The 20,905-nt window shown below is 44.5% G+C and overlaps 1 protein-coding gene across 3 annotated transcripts in view; it reads left to right on the plus strand.

The window, feature by feature from the left end:
- Positions 1–20,905, plus strand: part of ZNF653 (zinc finger protein 653) — a 104,215-nt gene that overhangs the window by 7,671 nt on the left and 75,639 nt on the right. For 2 of the 3 annotated variants that reach the window (XR_004537246.1, XR_004537245.1), the window contains exons 2-8: positions 1,820–1,863; positions 6,636–6,845; positions 7,125–7,676; positions 7,873–8,089; positions 8,462–8,570; positions 8,664–8,778; positions 9,035–9,134. Coding sequence is in view for 1 of the 3 variants with exons in the window: in XM_033924071.1 (XP_033779962.1) it covers positions 1,820–1,863; positions 6,636–6,845; positions 7,125–7,676; positions 7,873–8,089; positions 8,462–8,570; positions 8,664–8,778; positions 9,035–9,134; positions 9,984–10,161 (1,525 nt within the window). In the remaining 2 variants the exon portion in view is untranslated. Of the gene's footprint in view, positions 1–1,819; positions 1,864–6,635; positions 6,846–7,124; positions 7,677–7,872; positions 8,090–8,461; positions 8,571–8,663; positions 8,779–9,034; positions 9,135–9,983; positions 12,008–20,905 lie in introns of those variants that run through there. The other variant, XM_033924071.1, reaches the window with a different exon arrangement.

The raw sequence follows: 20,905 nt of genomic DNA on the forward strand, positions 1-20,905 counted from the left end.
GGCTCTTCGTGTCCACCCATCAGTTAAGTAGCCTTTCCCTTCCTGGGACCTCAATGTGGTGTTGTCTAGCCTTACAAAGGCTCCTTATCTGCCCCTGCAAGAGACAGTTTTTCTGGTCGCCTTTACCTTGGCGTGCGGGGTTTCAGAGCTGCAGGCTTTTTTGCAGGGACTCTTTCCTCTGTATTTCAGAGAGGGGGGTTTCTTTTCAGATGGTTCCTTCCTTCCTGCCTAAAGTGGTTTCCACTTTGCATGTTAAATCAGGACATCTGTTGGCCTGCCTTTCAACCGACAGGTTCCAAGTCACAGGACCAACTGTTGAAGAAACTGGATGTGTACTGAGTTCTTCTGCGATATTTGGAGGTCACCAACGAGTTTTGTCTTTCTGATCATCTGTTTGTGCTGACTCATTCGGTTAAGTGGGGTGCTCCCGCTTCCAAGGCCACGATTTCCAGATGGATCCGTAGGACCATTTCATCAGCCTACATTCTTTCAGGGAAATAGTCCCCTGTTTCAGTTAAGGCGCATTCTACCAGGAGTGTTGGTTCTTCGTGGGCCGAAGCTAGATCAGTCTCTCCTGAGGAGATTTGCAGAGTGGCCACGTGGTCTTCTCTGCACACGTTTTCCAAGATTTACAGAGTGGAAGTGGCGGCAAGACAGGACTCCACCTTTGGGTCCTTGGTCTTAAGGGCCGGTGCAGCAAGTCCACCCTAGTTATTTTAAAGGGGACTGTTTTTGTATGTCCTTGTCTAGAGCAGTGGTTCCCAACCCTATCCTGGAGGACCCCCAGGCCAGTCGGGTTTTCAGGATAGCCCTAATGAATTTGCATGGAGCACATTTGCATTCCTAGCACCTCCATTATATGCAGATCTCTCTCATGCATATTCATTAGGGCTATCCTGAAAACCTGACTGGCCTGGGGGTCCTCTAGGATAGGGTTGGAAACCACTGCTCTAGAATGTCTCACCTATTGCACTGGAAAAAGAAATGATGTACTTACTCTGGTAAGCTCTTTTCCAGTAGTTAGGTGAGACATTCTAGACTTCCACCCTGTCTTTACTGTGCCTGCTTTCCGTTTTCAGTCTGTTTATGCTTCTCCAAGCTGATTCTTGGATGCCTATCGGCCCTTGAGGGCTGGGAAGAATTTGTCTATTTCAATTTATTGGGGAGTAGTTCCGAGCTCCTTTGAAACCTGTGTTGGCAGTTAACGGTACTGTTTAGTTATGTTTGAGCAGAACAGTTTAAGCCTGTTACTATAGGTGCCTCTACTTCATGAGGATTGGGTGGCTCTCTATGCTTCGGTATGAACTTTAGAGGGTGCTAAACTGTTCAGTGAAGTAGTCCAGAGGCAGAGTGAAAAATCCGGAGTGGATTCCTTCTGCAGCCATGCGGCTAAAGGGAAATAGCCCTACTGTCTAGAATGTCTCACCTAGCTACTGGAAAAGAGATTACCAGCGTAATAAGTACATTATCTCCTGCCTGATCTTGTTGGAAGAATAAGAGGAATAATTCTCCCACCACCACCACCACAAAACTTCACACTCCGTTACTTCATTTCCTTGGAAAAAGAGCACATGGGTGGGCTTCGTCAGTATCTTATCTCTGGAGAAGGGGCAGTGAGCAGGCTGGTGGGAGATTTAGTTGGAAGGGGGAATGACAGATCCTGCATGCTTTCCTCTCCCACTTTTGACCCCTCCATCCCTCAACCTCCTTTCCCTAAACGAGGAACAGTGAGTGGGTGAGAGAGACTAAGGTTTGGGGTGGACTGGTAGTTTTTTCAGCCATGCCTCCTCTTATCTCCTTGCTTTATGATTTGTTCTAGGCAGCCTTGGGAGCAGATTTCGAAGAAATCCAAGCGCAAGAAACGTGAGTGAGCTGGCGTAGGCAATGGGACGCTTTCCTTTGTATCGTTCATTGGCATGGGGTGCGAGTACCTGCACAGCTGAGAAGAGCTGCTGTAGTCTGCTCCTGCTGCTTTTTGATGCCATCTTTCACAGCTGGGGGTGGGGGTGGTGTAACGGTTGGGTTATGTGCTCCTACAGTTTGACTTCACGTTGCTTCATGTCCAGTTTTTCTTTTTTTTTTTTAATATTCTTTATTCATTTTTAAAACCTCAATTGTGCACAAAAAATGATGCATTTACATAAGAACATAAGAAGTTGCCTCCGCTGAGGCAGACCAGAGGTCCATCTCGCCCAGCGGTCCGCTCCCGCAGCGGCCCATCAGGCCCATTGCCTGAGCAGTGGTCCCAGACTATCCCTAAAACTACCTCCACTCCTATCTGTACCCCTCAATTCCTTTATCCTCTAGGAACCTATCCAAACCTTCTTTGAAGGCCTATCACAGCCTCCGGAAGCGCGTTCCATGTATCCATCACCCTCTGGGTGAAAAAGAACTTTCTGGCATTTGTTCTAAACCTGTCCCCTTTTAATTTCTCCGAGTGCCCCCTTGTACTTGTGGTTCCCCATAATCTGAAAAATCTGTCCCTGTCTACAAGATCCTGAAGGGTATAGAAAAGGTAGACAGGGACAGATTTTTCAGATTATGGGGAACCACAAGTACAAGGGGGCACTCGGAGAAATTAAAAGGGGACAGGTTTAAAACAAATGCCAGAAAGTTCTTTTTCACCCAGAGGGTGGTGGACACATGGAACGCGCTTCCGGAGGCTGTGATAGGCCTTCAAAGAAGGTTTGGATAGGTTCCTAGAGGATAAAGGAATTGAGGGGTACAGATAGGAGTGGAGGTAGTTTTAGGGATAGTCTGGGACCACTGCTCAGGCAATGGGCCTGATGGGCCGCTGCGGGAGCGGACCGCTGGGCGAGATGGACCTCTGGTCTGCCTCAGCGGAGGCAACTTCTTATGTTCTTACAGCACAATATACTTAATAGAATAAAGACAAAACTTATTTTTCCCCACCCATTTTCAATTTACAAACATCTCATAAAATACTTATAATCAACCCTTCTATATTTCTTAACAAATGCCAAAACATATCCCCCTCCCTGGATGTGCATGTTTCCCCAAATTATACAAATAAATCAATCTTTACAATATTTAGTTAATGGTTCCCAAACTTCCATAAATGTTTTATAATAACCCTTCTGAATGGCCATAAACTTTTCCATTTTAAAGATATAACATAGGGATTTCCACCAGAATGAATAATTTAATCTATTCCAATTTTTCCGATTCTTTAAAATAAGCTGCATGGCAATGCCCGTCATTATAAACAAAAGTTTGTTATTTTTTGCCGAAATTTGACTTTTTGCCCTCATAGATGTTCCAAATAAAATGGTATCATACGATAGTGCCACTGGATTTTCTAATAAATTATTAACCTGATCCCAAATCGATCTCCAGAATTTTATCCAAGTTTCCAAGCTTATCCAAGTTTATTAAGTATTTTGATTTATCGCCTATTCAAAATTCAAGGCGATGTACAAATAAATAAAAATTTTTGGTAACATACTTACAATTATTAAGTAAACAAATGATAATCTTATATATACATATTACAGTACATTTTAAGGGTATTTCTACAAATTATAATGAAACAAAAGGAAAATTATTTAATGGTTACATTCAGTATTAAAATCATTAATTCAGGGGAAAAACAATAGGAAGGGAGACGAAGACAATAGATCTATTAAGTTACGAATGCGAAAAAAAAATTAATCATTAAAGGCATCTATAAATAGAAAACTTTTAAGTTCAGACTTAAATTTTGCCAGGTTTTTTTCCTTTTAGTATCAAAGGACAATAGTATAGTAAATGATCTAACGTCCCAACTTCCAGATAACAATGCCAGCATCTATTAGATTTAGAACTATCTACTCTATACAAACGAATTGGGGTCCGTGTGATAATGTAATATGTCCAGTTTTTCTGTTATCTTGTTCGGGACTTTCAGCTGCCTCCTTATAATCGCTTGCACTGTTTAGCTGTCCTGCAATTGCCGAGTCCTGTAGACCAGTGCCTTGTGTGCCGCATACGATTCATAGAACATAACTTTTCAAGTTTTCACCTTCTTATTAGATCATCTTAACCCATTACTACCCAATGTGCTTCCCTTTTGATGTTAATTTCTATTTTAAAACAAAATTGTAACTTTTTCCCTTTCTTCCCACCCCTTTTTGTTAGTCCAATATTGTCTGTCTTTTAATTGACTTTTGTAATCTAAATGTATTACCACAATCTGATGGTTTTTATATTGTACATCGCTTAGATATTGTTATAAGCGATTTATCAAATAAAGATTAAACTTGAAACTTGAAACTAGTCCTGCATTCAGGGGCCCGGAGCTGACAGGGGACCCGAGGCAGGGGCGCCAGTAGCTCGCCAAGGCAAAGTGAGTCGATCACCCAGGACTCACTTTGTCTTGGCGATCTAATCTATCGAGCCGATAAGTCTTCTTCTCCCCAACGTCAATTCTGCAGTCGGAGAGGAGTTCGGGCCAGCCAATCGCTGCCTGGCTGGGCGGAACTTCCTCTCCGATTGCAGAATTGACGTCAGGGAGAGCATGCGTCGGCGTCGGCTTTGGGGCCTGTTATCCATTGGTGGGTCCTGTTCCCCGATGGCAGTGGCAGTGGCTTGGGGAACGGCAGGGAGAAAGAAAGAAAGGGGGCAGGCAGGGAAACAGAAGGAAAGAAGAGAAACAGAAAAAAAGAAAGAAAGGTCAGGGAGAGAGGAAGAAAAAGTTGGGGGAGGGAATGAGGTGTGGAGGAGAGAAAGCATACAGGCTGATAGAAGGGAAGAAAGATTGGATGCACAGTCAGAAGAAGAAAGTGCAACCAGAAATCACCAGACAAGGTAGGAAAAATGATTTTATTTTAAATTTAGCAAAGTGGAGGCAGTATTACCACAGTTTTCAAAGGAATTTGCCCAAATAACTTAATAGTTAACTGGGTAAATTCCCAGAGATGAAAACTTCCCTTCACTTACTATGCACAGTTCTGAATTTATATCTGCTGTCTATATTTTACAATATGGTCCCCTTTTACTAAACCGCAATAGTGGTTTTTAGCGCAGGGAGCCTATGAGCGTCAAGAGCAGCGCTGGGCATTCAGCGCAGCTCCCTGCGCTAAAAACTGCTATTGTGGTTTAATAAAAAGGATGGAGGGTATATTTGTCTATTTTTGTATGCTATAAAAACCAAATACAGAGAGAGACTGAGAGCTGTTGACGAAGAGCTACGTGTGTGTCTTTCTTCGATTCCAGCCAGAATATCAGCCAAACAGGCCCAGGTTTCGCACTGAATAAAGTATTTTATAATTTTTCACTATTCTGTTTACTTAATATTTCATAATAAAGTAATTATAAAATACTTTCTTTGTGTTTATTTGATTCCTATTCAAGAGAATTACTTTATATATAGTCAATATAGGCACAGAGTTAAATTTTTTAACATTTTCTAATGGTGGTGTGCCTCGTGATTTTTTTCATGAAACAAGTGTGCCTTTGCCCAAAAAAGGTTGAAAAACACTGCTGTAGACTATAAAAGACCCCACCGAAAAAAAATAATCAATTCTGCCAGTTTTATAGATTCTACTTGGTAAAGCTTGTAAATGCTCATAAAATGGTAGTTCACAAAGCGCCATGCTGTCAAAGCCTTTTACCAGGGCTGCAGTTCACCTAAGCTTTCTTGCTTAATACAAAAACTTTAATACTGATAACGAACCTTTCAAAAGAAGGCAACAACATTTCAATTAGCTTGAAAACGCTGATGTAGACGTATACCCCGGCTTAGACACGAACCGTGTTTCGCAGTTGCTGTCTCAAAAAGCCAAGCAACGAAGCGTGTTAAAGCTCGAAGTGGCTGTAAACAAATATAACATTATAATGCTAATTACTACCATGTTTCCCCCCAAATAAGACCTACCCCGCAATCCCCCTTGAATGTCCCTGACATTCCCTGACTCCATCCATAGGTTAAAAAAAAAAAAACTGGGCTTCCGTTATTTCTGGGCTCCATCCCCCCTGTGCAGCAGAACCCCACCAACCCTTCCACCGTGAGACTGACATACTTTCACTCCGAGGCCTCCAAAAGCAGCAGCAGCGGCGGCCCTGCCGGGGGCCTTCCCTCTACCGTATCACTGATGATGTCATCAGTGACGTGGCAGAAGGAAGGCCACAAAGCGGCCCATTCAGAGCGCTGCCGCCACCGCTGTTTTGGAGGCCTCAGAGGTATGTCAGTCTCACGGTGGGATGGTTGGTGGGACTCTGCGGCACAGGGGGATGGGAAGGAGAGATAGAAAGATGCACATGGGAGGGAAAAAGGAAAGAGGAGAAATTGAGGAGGAGGAGGAGAGGAAGAGAGAGGCGATTGTTGTACACAAAAATGACATCCTCTGAAAATAAGCTCTAATGGGTTTTTTGGAGCTAAAATTAATATGACCCTGTCTTATTTTTGGGCAAACACGGTAATAACCCTAAAGTTAGTTCTGAATGCTCTGCTACAAAAACCATTATCCATGGCTGTTAAAAAGAGCCCTGTAGTCTGGCAAAACCTAATGACTCTATGGAGAGACTGCAGTTAGTTAGAAGTTAGCCGGGCACTCCTTATGGGTTAGCTGGAACAGTGCCTGTCGGTTGTCACAAGAAACGAGGCATGTTGCTCATTTTCAAACTCTCCTTCTTAGGCCGGAGGCGGAATGTGAACTGTGTGAAGAATCTGGTGATCTGGTATGAGGATCACAGGAACCGCTGCCCCTTTGAGCCGCTGCTCTCGGAGTTGGACCCCACCTTTGGTCTGTATACCACAGCTATCTGGCAGTGCGAGGCTGGTCATCGCTACTTCCAGGATCTCCACTCGCCACTGAAACCGTTGAGTGATTCTGAGAGCGACAGAGGTGAGGAGGAGGTCCCTCGTATGTACGCATCACCCTCCCCCCCCCCCCCCGGCAAAAAAAAAAAAGAAATATATCTTCCATATAGCTCAGTGGACTGTGTGTCTTCTGGGCAGGCTTCTGGTGATCGGTTGGAATGGGGAGGTATTTTTGTAGCACATTCAATGTATTTGTTTTGACAAAGTTAAATACAAGGATTTTCTTTACTGCTTGAGTTTCTGGTTGAGAGATCCCAGCCGTGGGAGTGTTCACTCATCAGCCTCTTTCTTCTCTCTACTCCAGTTCAAGGCATCGGGGCAGGAAGCTCCAGGTCTTCAGAAGAAAGTTCCAGCTCCGAGTTGGAGGAGCCAACGCAGTCTGAAACGCACCACATCCGGCACTTGGAGGAAAATGCCAATGCAGAATTACTGGACCCAGAAGGCCTGCAACTTGCCTCCGATCAGCAGCTGGAAAGCCTGAGCAGTGGGCAAGACTCAGGGGTACGCCTGGAGCCCCCCGAGAGCATGGAGACGGTGGTTTGTGTGCCGGTGCAAGTCAGTTCGGGCCATGGTGGTCTGTTTGATGGTATGAACCAAGAGTCACTGGGGGACATGGTGGCCAGCTGTCCGATGCAGGGCGTGGTGCAAGGGTCACAGGTCATCATCATCGCTGGACCTGGATACGAGGCCCTGACGGCCGAAGGGATTCACCTGAATGTCACTAGCACTGGAGGGGAGGCTGTTCCCTGCAGTGTAGTAGAAGGGGTCACTACTTACACGCAGACGGAACCAGATAGCATGGAAGTCCCTGCAGACGAACAGACGGGCAATGTGCAAGATTTGGAGACCAGCGCAGGTGCTTGTTACAGTCAGCTCTTTTGTGGTTCAGATAATTTCATCAGACTTTCACTGACTAAGAACAGAAAAATCATACTGTCTTGTACCCAGTATGTGTGAGGGAGTCTTGCGCTGTGGCATATGCTGGGCCTGTGTGTTGTGTTTGCTGTGCTGACACAGTGAGGTTCTGGTTTAATTATGATCTCTGGTGTTAGGGAAAGAAGAGCCGTTTGTCCTCAGAAAGGAAGACAAGGAGGAAGTGGGTGCCCCATCCCTGGCTGTATTGCCTTCCCTCGAACCTGCGCAAGAGCAGATGTGTGAGGAGCCCGATGGGTCAGAGGCAGCCTCAGAGAGCCTGGAGCCTGCCACAGACAAGTGTGAAACCCCCCAAATATCAGCGATTGTCTACGAGATTCCGAAAGAGACGGGGAAGTGAGTACTGAAATGGGGGATGGGGAGAGTTGGTACCTTAGGAATTGGGGGTAAGTGATATGGCATTTTGGCTGGGGGAGAAGGGCAGATCCCATTGTACTGTAGGGAGAGGAGCTGAGGGCTCTTTCATGCAGTGGTGCACGTAGGAGGAAGCAGAAAAACAGCTATGAAGTTTTTAGCCTGAGGAAAGAACTGCAGCCTTGGCCAAATAGTGTCCGAGCCAAATATTGCTTTTGATTCCCCCTTGCCGTCTTCCTGTGCGCATAGGCTCATAGGCGGTCCAGTGCCCCCTGGCATGGGGCCTGCTTGCCCACACATTCATGGATTTCAGGAAGGCATCCTTCTCCAGCTTTCACTGCCTGTCTTCTACAGGAGGCGGAGCAAGCGAGGCCGTGTCGCAGACATCGATGGCATGTTGGAAATGTTTCACTGCCCCTATGAAGGCTGCAGCCAAGTCTATGTGGCTCTCAGCAGCTTCCAGGTAATGCTTTGACTCGGCTTGCACTTCCCCTGCTGGGGCTGTGTTCTTAGTGGCTGTATGTAATGGTGCCCATTTTGCCATCTTTCTCCCCAGAATCATGTTAATCTCGTGCATCGGAAAGGGAAAACGAAAGTCTGTCCTCACCCCGGTTGTGGGAAGAAATTTTATTTATCCAATCACCTGCGACGACACATGATAATTCATTCAGGTACCTGCCTTTGAGACTTCCTGTACTCCCGCCAGATCTCTTCCTCTTTCATCTGTGGAATAAGTATGTTGGATCAGGTGAATGAGAGAGCTCAGTATATCATAGGAGGTGTTAAGCCCTACGCCTGAAACAGGAAAGCAGTGTTTCTGTAATTCACAGTACAAGTCTTAGTGGGGGAGGGGGGGCAGAGAGTCGGGCGCTTTTTGGTTTGTGAGCAGGCTTGTGCACTGTTTTCCTGCTTCCTTTCTCACTGCAGGTGTGCGGGAATTTATCTGCGAGACATGTGGGAAATCCTTCAAGAGAAAAAACCACCTGGAGGTTCATCGAAGGACACACACGGGCGAAACGCCTCTACAGTAAGTTCAAAACCCTTTTGTGACCTGTGGTGCTGGCAGTAAGATGTTTCCAGTACTTGTGCTGCAGATGAGGCTTGAAGGCTGTTTTACTAGTTTCCAAGTTTATTCGTTATTTGATATACCTAAACGGTTTACAAAAATATAATGTACTTAAAAAAACTAAGAACATATAAAATCAATTAAAAGAGGAAAAAAAAATTGCAAAGGGGGACATATAATAACAGAGACTGACTGGAACAATAAGGAAGAAAGGGAGTGGGAAAGCAAAAAAATACATTGAAGTCGGGAGGGAAAAGAAAAAGCAGAGAGCACAGTAGGGAGGGGTTCGCTTCTAAAGAAATGACAAGCTCTTCCACCCAAGGGAAATGGCCTCTTGAGTGGCACCTGTCCTATCTTCTAGGAAAGCTGGTTCTATAAGGACACGTTACCCACACTGCCTGCTCTTGTAAAATTTCAAGGTTCATTAGGATTTTATATACCACCTATCAAGGTTATCTAAGTGGTTTTACAATCAGGTACTTAAGCATTTTCCCTATCTGTCCCGGTGGGCTCACAGTCTATCTATGGAGGATTAAGTGACTTGCCCAGGATCACAAGGAGCAGCGCAGGGTTTGAACCCACAACCCCAGGGTGCTGAGGCTGTAGCTTCAATCACTGCGCCACACTGAGACATCCTAGAAATAAACTTGGGCTTTTGAAGGTGTCGGATGTTCCCTTGGCATTATTTGCGCTTAGTGTCTTGAGTCTGAGCTTGGAAGCTTTCACATCAGCCTGTGCTGGGTCAGTGAAATATACTGTACCACCTGTGGCTTCAGGGTTGCTCACTCATTCAATCTCTCTCTTTCTCAGGTGTGAGATCTGTGGCTATCAGTGCCGACAGCGGGCCTCTTTGAACTGGCACATGAAGAAACATGTAACGGAGGTTCAATACAACTTTACCTGTGAGCACTGTGGAAAACCTTTTGAGAAGCTAGACAGTGTCAAGTTTCACAAACTGAAAAGCCATCCCGATCCTAAGCCCCCCTGAAGCTGACTGCCTGCAGCTGCTTTCTTACCATGTGTCCCTCTAATAGAAAGAATGGCTTCTTAATTTTTTTGATTTATTTATTAACTTTTGCCTGGTTTCAACTGCAGAGGACTTTCATCCCTTTTCTTTCTCAAGCTCCCTTAATCCGGGGAAGAGCCTGGACTAGTTTCTTGAGGTCCTGCAGCAGTAACCGAGGATCCTCGGCTCAATGGGGGGAGAGTGTGGGAGGACAGAAACTCAATCATGGAACTGAGCACTTTGTACTTTGTCGGAACTGAGCCATATGGCCGCGCCTTGGGTATGAGGGGTGGAGTATCTGGGCTGCCTGGAGTTCTGGACTCACCTTTGCAGAAAACAGCTCTGCTTCTGACTCGCAGACATTTGTGTCCTGTGGGCAGATGGACAAAGATGCCAGGGTGAGACTCCTAATGCTGCAACAGGAAAGAGATGGGGGGGGGGGGGGTGATTGCGTGCACACATGTTAACGAGTGGAAAGATAAACTATTAAAGAGCCTAGTGTTTGTGCATTGCTGAGTCTCTACCACATACTCGCAAGATCTTTTGCTTTTTGGGAATTTGCAGTGTCAAGAGACCTCCTTTTATAGATACAGAGCTCTACCCCAGTATTGGTTTTTTAAGATTTAATTTTGTTTTATGTTCCGTCTTTATCCAAGGTGGAGAATAAAAGAAACATAGATAAACATCACATAACACATAAAAAACCAAATTCATGCAATTCAATTAATTCCATACTGATCTACAAAACCTCCTCTAGATGCCGCCACCCCCCACTCCGTAGGGCTAATGCTCAGGGGGCAGACCCTTAAGTCTGCCCAGAAAGCTGAGAATGCAGCAGAAACTGCATGTTTTCCCTGCCTTGGGGTCCTGACAGACGTCAGTGTGTAGCGGGAGGAGTTAATGACCTAGTAGTTTTTTAATTTCCCCTTCTCGTGGCTGCTTACCCAACATCTTGCTTTGGGGTGCCAAGTATGCTGATAATGCACTGGGACAACACATACATGTAGATATATCCAAAATTTACATATTGTAACAGTATAATTTTGGTCGCCACACAGTTGTGGTCACCAAGGCCATTGAGCCAGCAGACTGGCAATCCCTACTTTTTAAAGCAAAAATACAGCAGAGAGCCTCTAGCACCTTGTTCTGGTTTTGTTTTGCTTTTTAATCAATCTGGGCTTTGTGACAAGTCCACACACTGCATGGAGAAATTAAAATGGTCCCTGGAAGTAAATTCAGCAGTTCTGGATTCAGAGAGGCTTCTTAGCTGTCTTTCCTCTTCTTCTATGTATAAACCTGTCTACAGGTTTTATTAGGGAGGGCAGAGGCACAGACTGGTTGTAACGGACCCGAAAATGTTCTTCCTAGTGTAATCCCACCCCTGCCCAGTAGATGGTGCCAAAGGCTGAGCATTTCCTTCATGTGGTCACTCGTTTAAAGGAACATAGCTGCAGACGGTTCCGTACCACTCCCTCTGTAACGTGGATGCAGACAGTATTATACCACTCCCTTTGTATCATGTGCTCTGCAGAAGCAGCTTCAAGTCAGCATGCCAGTCTAAAGCAAGGTGGGAGGAGCGACTGGCCTAACATTGGCACTCTGATCTCAGCTTATGCATAAGCATGGACTTGCAGAGCCAGTACTGTATTTCAGACTGTGACATCTTGCGCAGAGCACATGTGTTCTGCTCTCTCTGGGAGCTTGAAATGTCAGTACACCATAGGAAAATCCACTGCTTATTGCTAGCATAAGCAACATAAAATCTGTTTTATTCCTTGGGATCTAGCTTAGTACTTGGGACCTGAGTTGGCCACTGTTGGAAACAGGATCCTGGGCTTGATGAACCTTCGGTTTGTCTTATGTTCTTATGTGAGCCAAGTTAAGGACAATGAAGCCATTAGACATCACTGCTGAGGTTGGCTCTTAGGCACTGGTGGAATGAGGCATTATGACATCACAGTCTCAGCTCTGGAGTGTTTTTACTCTTTGGGGTTCTGCCAGGTACTTGGAACCTGGGTTGGCCACTGTTGGAAACAGGAAACTGGGCTTGATGGACCTTCGGTGTGTCCCAGTATGGCAATTATGTTTTTATGCACTCTTCTTGTGTTCTGGCTGGTTATGATTGTATTTCAACCCCTGCTTCTTTTCTGCCTCACTGCCCTCTGTTGGCGCCTGTTTTTTTCTCCTTTAGGGAAGCCGTCATAATGGCTCTTCTGCTCAGCTTACCTAAAAATGCAGAATCCCTTGTTTTTACCTATAGAACTGGCATGGTACAGAAAGGAGCAGTGTTTTATCCCCTCCCATCACAGGATGGCTATAGCACAGACTGCAGCAGTGACACCCCATTATATATCTAATATGACGCATAAGATCAAGCTTCCCACCCCCTCAATCCTGTGTCAGAAATGAGAAGTGCTGAAAGTGCATTAGTAGAGCTATGGGGGGAGAGAGGTTGCCTAGTGAAACATGAGGGCTGGAATGAGGTGCGATGGCTAAACAGTGTGCAGGGTTCATGATACTGGAATAGCCGGAGGTGCTGCAGGGCAAGACTGAGATGGAGTGACAGAGCTCTGTGTGTGTGAGGAATTGCTGGGGTGCTATAGGGCAGCTGTGTGTGTACTTCCTGGGGAGAATCTTCAGTGGCTGGGTAGTGAGGGTGGGCATAGATGTTTCTCGTACTTGGGAGAGAGAAGGGGTTGGATTTATTGAGCAGAGAGCCAGCCATTTGTTGTCTGATGAAGCTGAATTTTTTCCCTTGTTTCTTAGCGTGGGGTTTCTGCAGCGCTGCTGACCTTGCGTTGTCCTCCGTCTGAGGCATCCTCGATGCCCCTGGGGCGTGCACCGCCTCCGATCAGCCTGCAGCTACTGGCAGTGTTTAGGATAGCAGTGATCGTGGTGGTAGGGGGAGGGGGGTAGCATCTCTGCCTGTTCCTGTTAAGACCTTTTCTTCATTCTGGGTGGGAGGAAGTGGGTTTCTGGATAGGACATCCATTCGCTTGCCGGTAGCTTTTTCTGCTGCTCTCTAAATTGGAGTTGATGGCTGTGTGCTGAGAATAATTTATAATGGAGTATAGATTAGTGGATGAGAGGGGGGTGCTGGCGGAAGAGAGACAGACTGATTTGTTTTAGGAACACTGGAAAATGCTTTGTCTGCCAGACGGGTAGGGATAGCTGTGCTGGTTCTCTGCCAGGGAACAGGGGGATGGGTCGAGAGCCCAAAGGTCCTTCTGCGCTCCGTTCTCTTGCGTGCTACGAGCATCCAAACCAGTGTGTGACTCAGGCACTGAGAGTGGCCAGTGGGCCATAGCTGTTCATGTTTTATTGGGAGGAGGCTCCTGAAAGCATAAAGCCGCCGCCACCACTGTCGCACTCCCAGAGCATCTGCCCACCATGGTGCCGGCCTTTCCATGAGCAGTTAGTGACTTGCTTTGCTCTCTCTCCTGCTCTCCTTAGGAGTATTAGAAACCATGCCATTGCTTCTTTCAGCCTTGCGTTTCCTTGCTGTTCACTGCATGATGGATTCCCCTCTCACTGCATTTCTGTTGTCATCTATTGCTTTGTTCCCGTCCGAGTGGCTCATTCAGTCTGCTTATAACTTCTGCCCACGCTGGAAGATCTATCTCTATTTGGTTTCTTTGTCATTGGGTCTGCCATACTCGGTGCTTTAGTATACACAAATCTGTAAGATTTAATACTTCAACACCAAGCTGTTCCATCTCTACACCTTTTCTGCCCCCCCTCATATCTTACCACCAAATTTTATCAAATACAGGGTGCCCACAAAAACACTCCTTGACTTTAAATGGTTGTGAAACCAAAATGTATTGGAATATTCTTTCACCTTTGAGGCTACAGTTTCATCTATTCATAAAATTTCATATGGTATCTGTCGATTACATCCACTCGATGGGCGCCCCACCTGTTACATGGCAAACATCGATGCGATAATCGAGCTCGGACCAGACTCTCCGAAGCATGTCCAGCATGATCACGTTTATAGCTTGGGTGAAGCGTTCCTGCAGATCATCCATAGTTGCGGGTATTGGAGGTACGTACCCCCAAAGGAAAAAAGTCACAAACAATAATATCCGGTGATCTCGGGGGCCACTTGAGGAACATCTGGTCATTTTGTCACATTGCATTGTCTGAAGGCTGCAATTTCTGCACCAATTATAGCTTATAAGGGTGAGAAAATCGCTTGCAAACCGTGCTTTTTGGGACTGTCATCTTATTTATAAACATAGTCCAATAAGTTTTAATTTTGTAACCATTTAAAATCAAGGAGTGTTTTGGGGGGCAGCCTGTAATCTAAACCAGTGTTTCTCAACTTAATTTGAATGTACTGCCTCCATTATGTGCAAATATCTTTCGTGAATATTAATTGTGGATATCCTGAAAACCTGACTGGCAAGGAGGACCGAGTTGAGAAACAATGATCTAAAGAGCCAAGGCTGTTGTCTGAACATCAGGCCTTCTACCTTTTTCAAACAAAATGCCAACGAGGGAGTTATTTTGACTTAGATTAAAAAAAGCGATAAAAGGAGTTTTCAGAGAAGATAAGCTAATAGAAAAACCACAGGAATTCTTTGTTTTGATATTGATGTAGGATGAGTTCTTGCCTATACTGGAAACTGGCTTTGATGGTGAGGTTTTGGAACAACAGAAACACATCGCTAAGGGCTCCTTTTACTAAGCCACGCTAGCATGCGCTAAACCACCGGCCGAGCAGGTGGTAGTTTTTAGGCCAGCGTGGGGGTTAGCGCATGATGAAAAGTCATGCACATTAACCCCACTAGCGCGGCTTAATAAAAAGAGCCCTAAGACTAGAAGATGCAATAGAGAAATGCACAAACTAAAAGAGTAACAAATCACCAGGTCCAGATGGTAACCTGTCATTTAAAACGGCCACAGCACCCGAGGACTGGAGGGTGGCTTCTCTAACAAGTGTAACTGAAACTATAGATCAGCCTGATTGCAAAGCCATGAAGTTAACATGGAGCCTTACTAATTAGAGTGTGGTGCAGTGGTTAAAGCTACAGCCTTAGCACCCTGAAGGTGTGGGTTCAAACCCACGCTGCTCGTTGTGACCCCGGGCAAGTCACTTAATCCCCCCACTGCCCCAGGTACATGAGATAGATAGACTGTGAGCCCAATGGGACAGACAGAGAAAAATGCTTGAGTACCTGAATAAATTCATGTAAAAACGTTCTGAGAACAGTATAGAAAATTGAATAAATAAAATAAATAACTAGCTCATCTTTATCCATGTTTACTAACACCTTCAAAATAATTGTAGGCATTTTATAAAAGACTGTTTTACAGGCGGTTCCTAAGAACATTAAAAAGTCTGATTTGGGGAATGACCAGGGAAGCCAGAGTTCAGGTTTTGCTGCTTCTACCGATGTCCATTGCCTCACTTAGGCAGACACATATGGTAAGCCAAATCAGGAGTCTGGGGGACAAGAGGTACTGCTTTATTGTGGCTTGGGAACTGGTTAAGATGCAAAACCAATGTAGGAGAATGCATTTTTTTAAAATTTATTTATAGAATTTTATAATATTACCAAGCATATACATCTTGTACAGTAAAGTGAGATCAAATAACATAATAAACTAAGTTTCCAACATTAAGATATACCATAATACATAATTCAGTTTAAAAATAGATACATAAATGAAGTAATAAATGATCTAATTGATCACACACTAGTCCTCCATGTATTGGATCCAAGATTTAAAGAGTAGAACAAATATAAATCAAATAAGTTAAAAGGAAATCCATGTCTTACTACCTTCCATGGGCGCTGTTATTCCTTTCTCAAGACGTTTCGCTGAGAGAAAACTAATCAGATGAGACGGCTCTGTAAAAATATACTTCAAAGATAAATATCTGACTATGGATATAGGAGAATGCAGTTTTATTAAATTCAGTCATCCGACGTGGCCATGTTTTGTCAGGGGTTGGAACTAGAATCCAAACATATAGAGCAATATACAAGTTTTTGTATGTATGATTTGATGTTTTAATATTTCCTTGTATTGTGTGTAATGAGGCCATTTTTATTGGGGGAGGGGTTTGTATGTTCCTTTTTCACATATTTGTTAAATTTAAAATTTTTTAATCTAATCTTCTATTTTTGCGTTGCTCATACTTAGATAGGCTCAAGGCGACTTAAAGAGGGGGGGAGGGTATTGTTTTCATATTGTAATTCCAGTTCTTGGTCCAGTTCCTAGTCCTATCTCCCCTGCCCCGCAACCATAATAAAACAACTACAAACAGTTCAAAATACAGCGCTAAGAGTTATCTATTCACTGAGGAAACAACGACCACATCACGGCGGCATATCTCGACTCACACTGGCTCCCAATACACGCAAGAGTACAATTCAAATTCTACTGCCTACTATTTGAAACCATAAACAGAGACAGCCCTAAACAACCGCCTAATCCAAACTACCTCAACCAGACACAGGAGAACCCACAAACCGTTCACGCATCCCCCAATCAGAGACGTCAAACTAAAAAAACTGTACGATGGCCTTCTAGCCACACAAGCAGCAAAACTGGACTACTAACTCTCCAATTTACTGATAATGACCCCAGACTACAAATCGTTCAGAAAAGAAATAAAAACCCTGCTATTCAAGAAATCCTTGAAGACAAACTAACACCGCAAGACTCATTTCAAGTCTCTGAAGCAACTGGCTCTTCTCTTCAACTTCTTTTGTAATCCGCCTTGAACCGCAAGGTAATGGCGGAATAGAAATCACTAATGTAATGTTTGAAATGTATATGTTTGTGATTATGCTTGTAATGTTTATATCCTACTTCTAACCCCTGATGCAGCCTTAGGGTGAAACGTGGCCACGTTGGGTGCCTGAATTTAATAAAATTGCATTTTCCTACGCTGACTGGTCTGCTTAGTGTTCGGCTCCTTGTGTCTGCTTGTAGACTTCCACTGGAAGCTGATCAGACAGGAAACAGAAAAACTGTACCGGAGGACTGGAAAAGGACGTATGTGGTCCCTCTCCACAAAAGTGGAAAGAAGTAGAAAGCTACAGGCTGGTAAGTAAATGAATGGAAACACTTTTAAAATAGAATAATGAAGTTTCTGGAATCTAGTGGATTACAGGACCCAAGGCAACATGGATTCACTAGAGGCAGCTCTTGTTGGACAGATCTGATCAATTTCTTTGACTGGGTGATCAGAGAATTGGATAGAGGGAGTGTGTTAGATGTGGTGTATTTAGATTTCAGCAAAGCCTTTGACAGTGTTCCACACAGACGTCTAATAAATAAATACACTGAGTGCCCTTGGAATGGGCCCCAAAGTGGTGGGCTGGATCAAGAACTGGTTGAGTGGAAGGTGACAGGGTAGTGATCAATGGAGATCGCTCTGAGGAAAGGGATGTTACCAGTGGTGTGCCTCAAGGTTCTGTTCTGGGCCTGTTCTTTTTAATATTTTTATAAACGATATTGCTGAAGGGTTGTCAGATAAGATTTGCCTCTTTGCGAATGATATCAAAATCTGCAATAGAGCAGACTCCCTGGATGGTGTGAATAACATGAACCCGAGGGAACAGTACAGTTTAGAGGGTGAAGAACTTATGTGCCCGACAGAAGAGTGGGACTTGGGTGTGATCGTATGTGATGATCTTAAGGTGGCCAAACAGGTTGAAAAGGCAACGGCAAAAGCTAAAAGGATGCTAGGTTGCATAGGGCATAGGGAAAGGTATGACCAGGTATGCCTCTGTACAAGACTCTGGTGAAACCTTATTTAGAATATCCGTTCATCTGATAAGTCCTTCTTATCTGTACCCTTCTCCACCGCCTACTCCAGACTCCATCCCTTCATTCTTGGCATGCCGTATGCCTGGAACAGGCTGCCAAAGTCAATACATCATGTTCCATCTCTAGCAGTATTCGAATCCAAACTGAAAGCCCACTTTTTTGAAGCTGCTTTCAACGCTTGCTCACTGTCAGTTAACCTTTACCCATGGTATCATTCCTTCTGCTTGAAACTCCCCAACCCTGAGATATCCTGTCCAAATTAGATTGTAAGCTCTTCTGAGCAAGGGCCATCTATTGAATGTTAAATGTAAAACACGGCATACACCTTTCAGCACTATAGAAATGATAAATAATAGAAGTAGTACAATTCTGGAGGGCGTATATTCAAAAAGATATAAAAAGGATGGAATCGGCCCAGAGGAAGGCTACTAAAATGGTGTATGGTCTTCATCATAAGGCGTATGGGGACAGACTTAAAGATCTCAATCTGTATACTTTGGAGGAAAGGTGGGAGAGGGGAGATTAAAGATGTTTAAATACCTACTTGTATGTGGCATAAGCACAGAAGAGGTGAATCTCTTTCAATTGAAAGGAAACTGGCATTAGGGGGCATAGGATGAAAGTGAACAGGGATAGACTCGGAAGTAACCGCCAGAAAATAGTTTTTCATAGAAAGGGTGGTGAATACCTCCCCGTGTGGAGGGTGGAGATGTAAAATGTATCTGAATTCAAGAAAGTCTGGAAGAAGTACATCGCTAAGGGTGAGGAAAGGAGAGAAGAAGCTGGCATGAATGGGCAGACTTCAATTTTATCTGTTTCTGTCTAGAGAGCAGCACCAGTAATTGAGAAACAAAGCCAGTGCCAGGCAGACTTCTGTAGTCTCTGATCGTGGCTGGATAGGTTTGGATGGGCTGGAGTGGGGCTTCGATGACAGCTTCAGTAGTTGAACATGGCAAGGACAAATCAAGGTCAAGTCTGCTTATGTACAATGGCATCATACTTTATGCTATGAGGTCTTTATTTGCCATCATCATCTACTAGTACTCTGTAAATGGCAGGTAAAATTTAATAAGGACTTGTGCAAAGTGATGTACCTAGAGGGAAGATAATCCCAATTACAGAGCCAGATGCTGGTCCCTGTATTAGGGTCATTGTTGATAATGTTCCAGTGCTGTGGGGACTAGTTAGAAAGTACATAGAATGGCCAAGTAGACTTGAACTTGGCACCCCAGACTGCTTCTAAAACCAACATTTCATCCACTTTGCTGTGGGGCAGAAGCATAAGAGAGAGAGAGCCTATAGATCTGAAAAGGGCAGGGAAAACCAAATTGAGAATATTATTTTCTCTGTAGAGATCCTTGGGATGTCCATGCCTTGAATACTGTGTGCAGTTTTGATGGCCTCATATCTAAAATAAATAAGTGGAACTAGGGGAGGTTCAGAGAACAGTGGCAAAAGTGATAAAGGGGCTGGAACAGCCTGGGGCTAAGATAGAAGTTTATAAAATTGTGAGTGGGATAATTCAGGAACAAAATCAAGAAGACACTCCAGAAACCTACTGACCTGCAGTTTGAAAGCCAGTGTTTTTCATGCAGTCAGTAATTAAGCTGTTGAACCAGAGGACACGTTCAAGGTGACCGACAGTGTGGTTCAAAAGAAGTTTTCACAAATTCCTGGAGGAAAGGCCTGGAAATGAGCTGAGGATCTGCCATACTGGCTCATATAATCTGTAGCCTCTGGAAGAGTTGGGCAAGGACAGAAACACTTTGCCTCCCACAGCAATTAATACGTTAAGATATACCACAAAACTGAACTTTGAGACATGCTGATATATTCAGGGTCTGCGGCATTAGAATGGGTCAGGTAAGAACTCTGCCAAAGCTGGAGAACTTCACGGAAGTGGACTGGCTTTTAACGGGGCCTGATCACATGGCAGTGGGTTCTTAACTTCTCACTTGAAACCTCTTTTGCACAGATTTTAAGATCCAGAAAATAAAAGGGGTAAAAAAAAAAAAAAAGCATTCTCTCATATCAAGAGCATTTTGATTTGTATTTGTCATGAGCACACCTGTGTGTATCAAGATTTAAGCCCCTCTGGGAGTGCTGAAGGGATCCTGCCTGGATCAAATCTCTGCTTTCCATTCTAGCATCATGCAAAGGGAAGAAAGCTTCCAATCTGTGCTGTTCCCTTCTCAATTACCAACGCATTAGCTGCTGTAAATGTTTAATGAGACCTGCTGTTAGCTGGGCGCTGCCAGGCTCAGCCCTTCAGAGCACTAGGTGGATTAGTGATCGATTAAAATGGCTGACACCTTCTTAAAAATTCACATTGCTCTTCTGGTTTAAGGGTCACAGTAGTACTGGACGCCCTTTTGGAATGCAAGGTTTGATTACCAATCACATAGACTGTGCTGGAGTAAGGCCTGGTTCTTTAATGCTGATTGTTGGAGCTGGGGTTAAAAACGTGGCTCTGAATCCTTTCTCTTATCGGTTGGGGTGTACAGATTTCAAATCTGATCTGGCACATTGTTTGGGAAGTCTTTTGATTTCTCTTTCTTTTTTTTTCTCTCGTCTATTTCTCCTCTTTCCCCCAGGATTGTGTAGAGTTTTTCTTGCTTAAAGACTTGCTCAAAGAGGGATGGTACTGGGGGGGGGGGAAGGCAACCTAGAAAAGGACTTGGGGGTATTGGTGGATATAACAATGAAGCCGGCGGCACAATGCGCAGCAGCCTCAAAGAAAGCGAACAGAATGTTGGGTATTATCAAAAAAGGTATCACGACCAGAACGAAGGAAGTTATCCTGCCACTGTATCGGGCGATGGTGCGCCCGCATCTGGAGTACTGTGTCCAATACTGGTCGCTGTACCTTAAGAAGGATATGGCGATACTCGAGAGGGTCCAGAGAAGAGCAACAAGGATGATAAAAGGCATGGAA

Source organism: Geotrypetes seraphini, chromosome 16 (genome assembly GCF_902459505.1).
Source record: "Geotrypetes seraphini chromosome 16, aGeoSer1.1, whole genome shotgun sequence".
Classification (NCBI taxonomy): domain Eukaryota; kingdom Metazoa; phylum Chordata; class Amphibia; order Gymnophiona; family Dermophiidae; genus Geotrypetes; species Geotrypetes seraphini.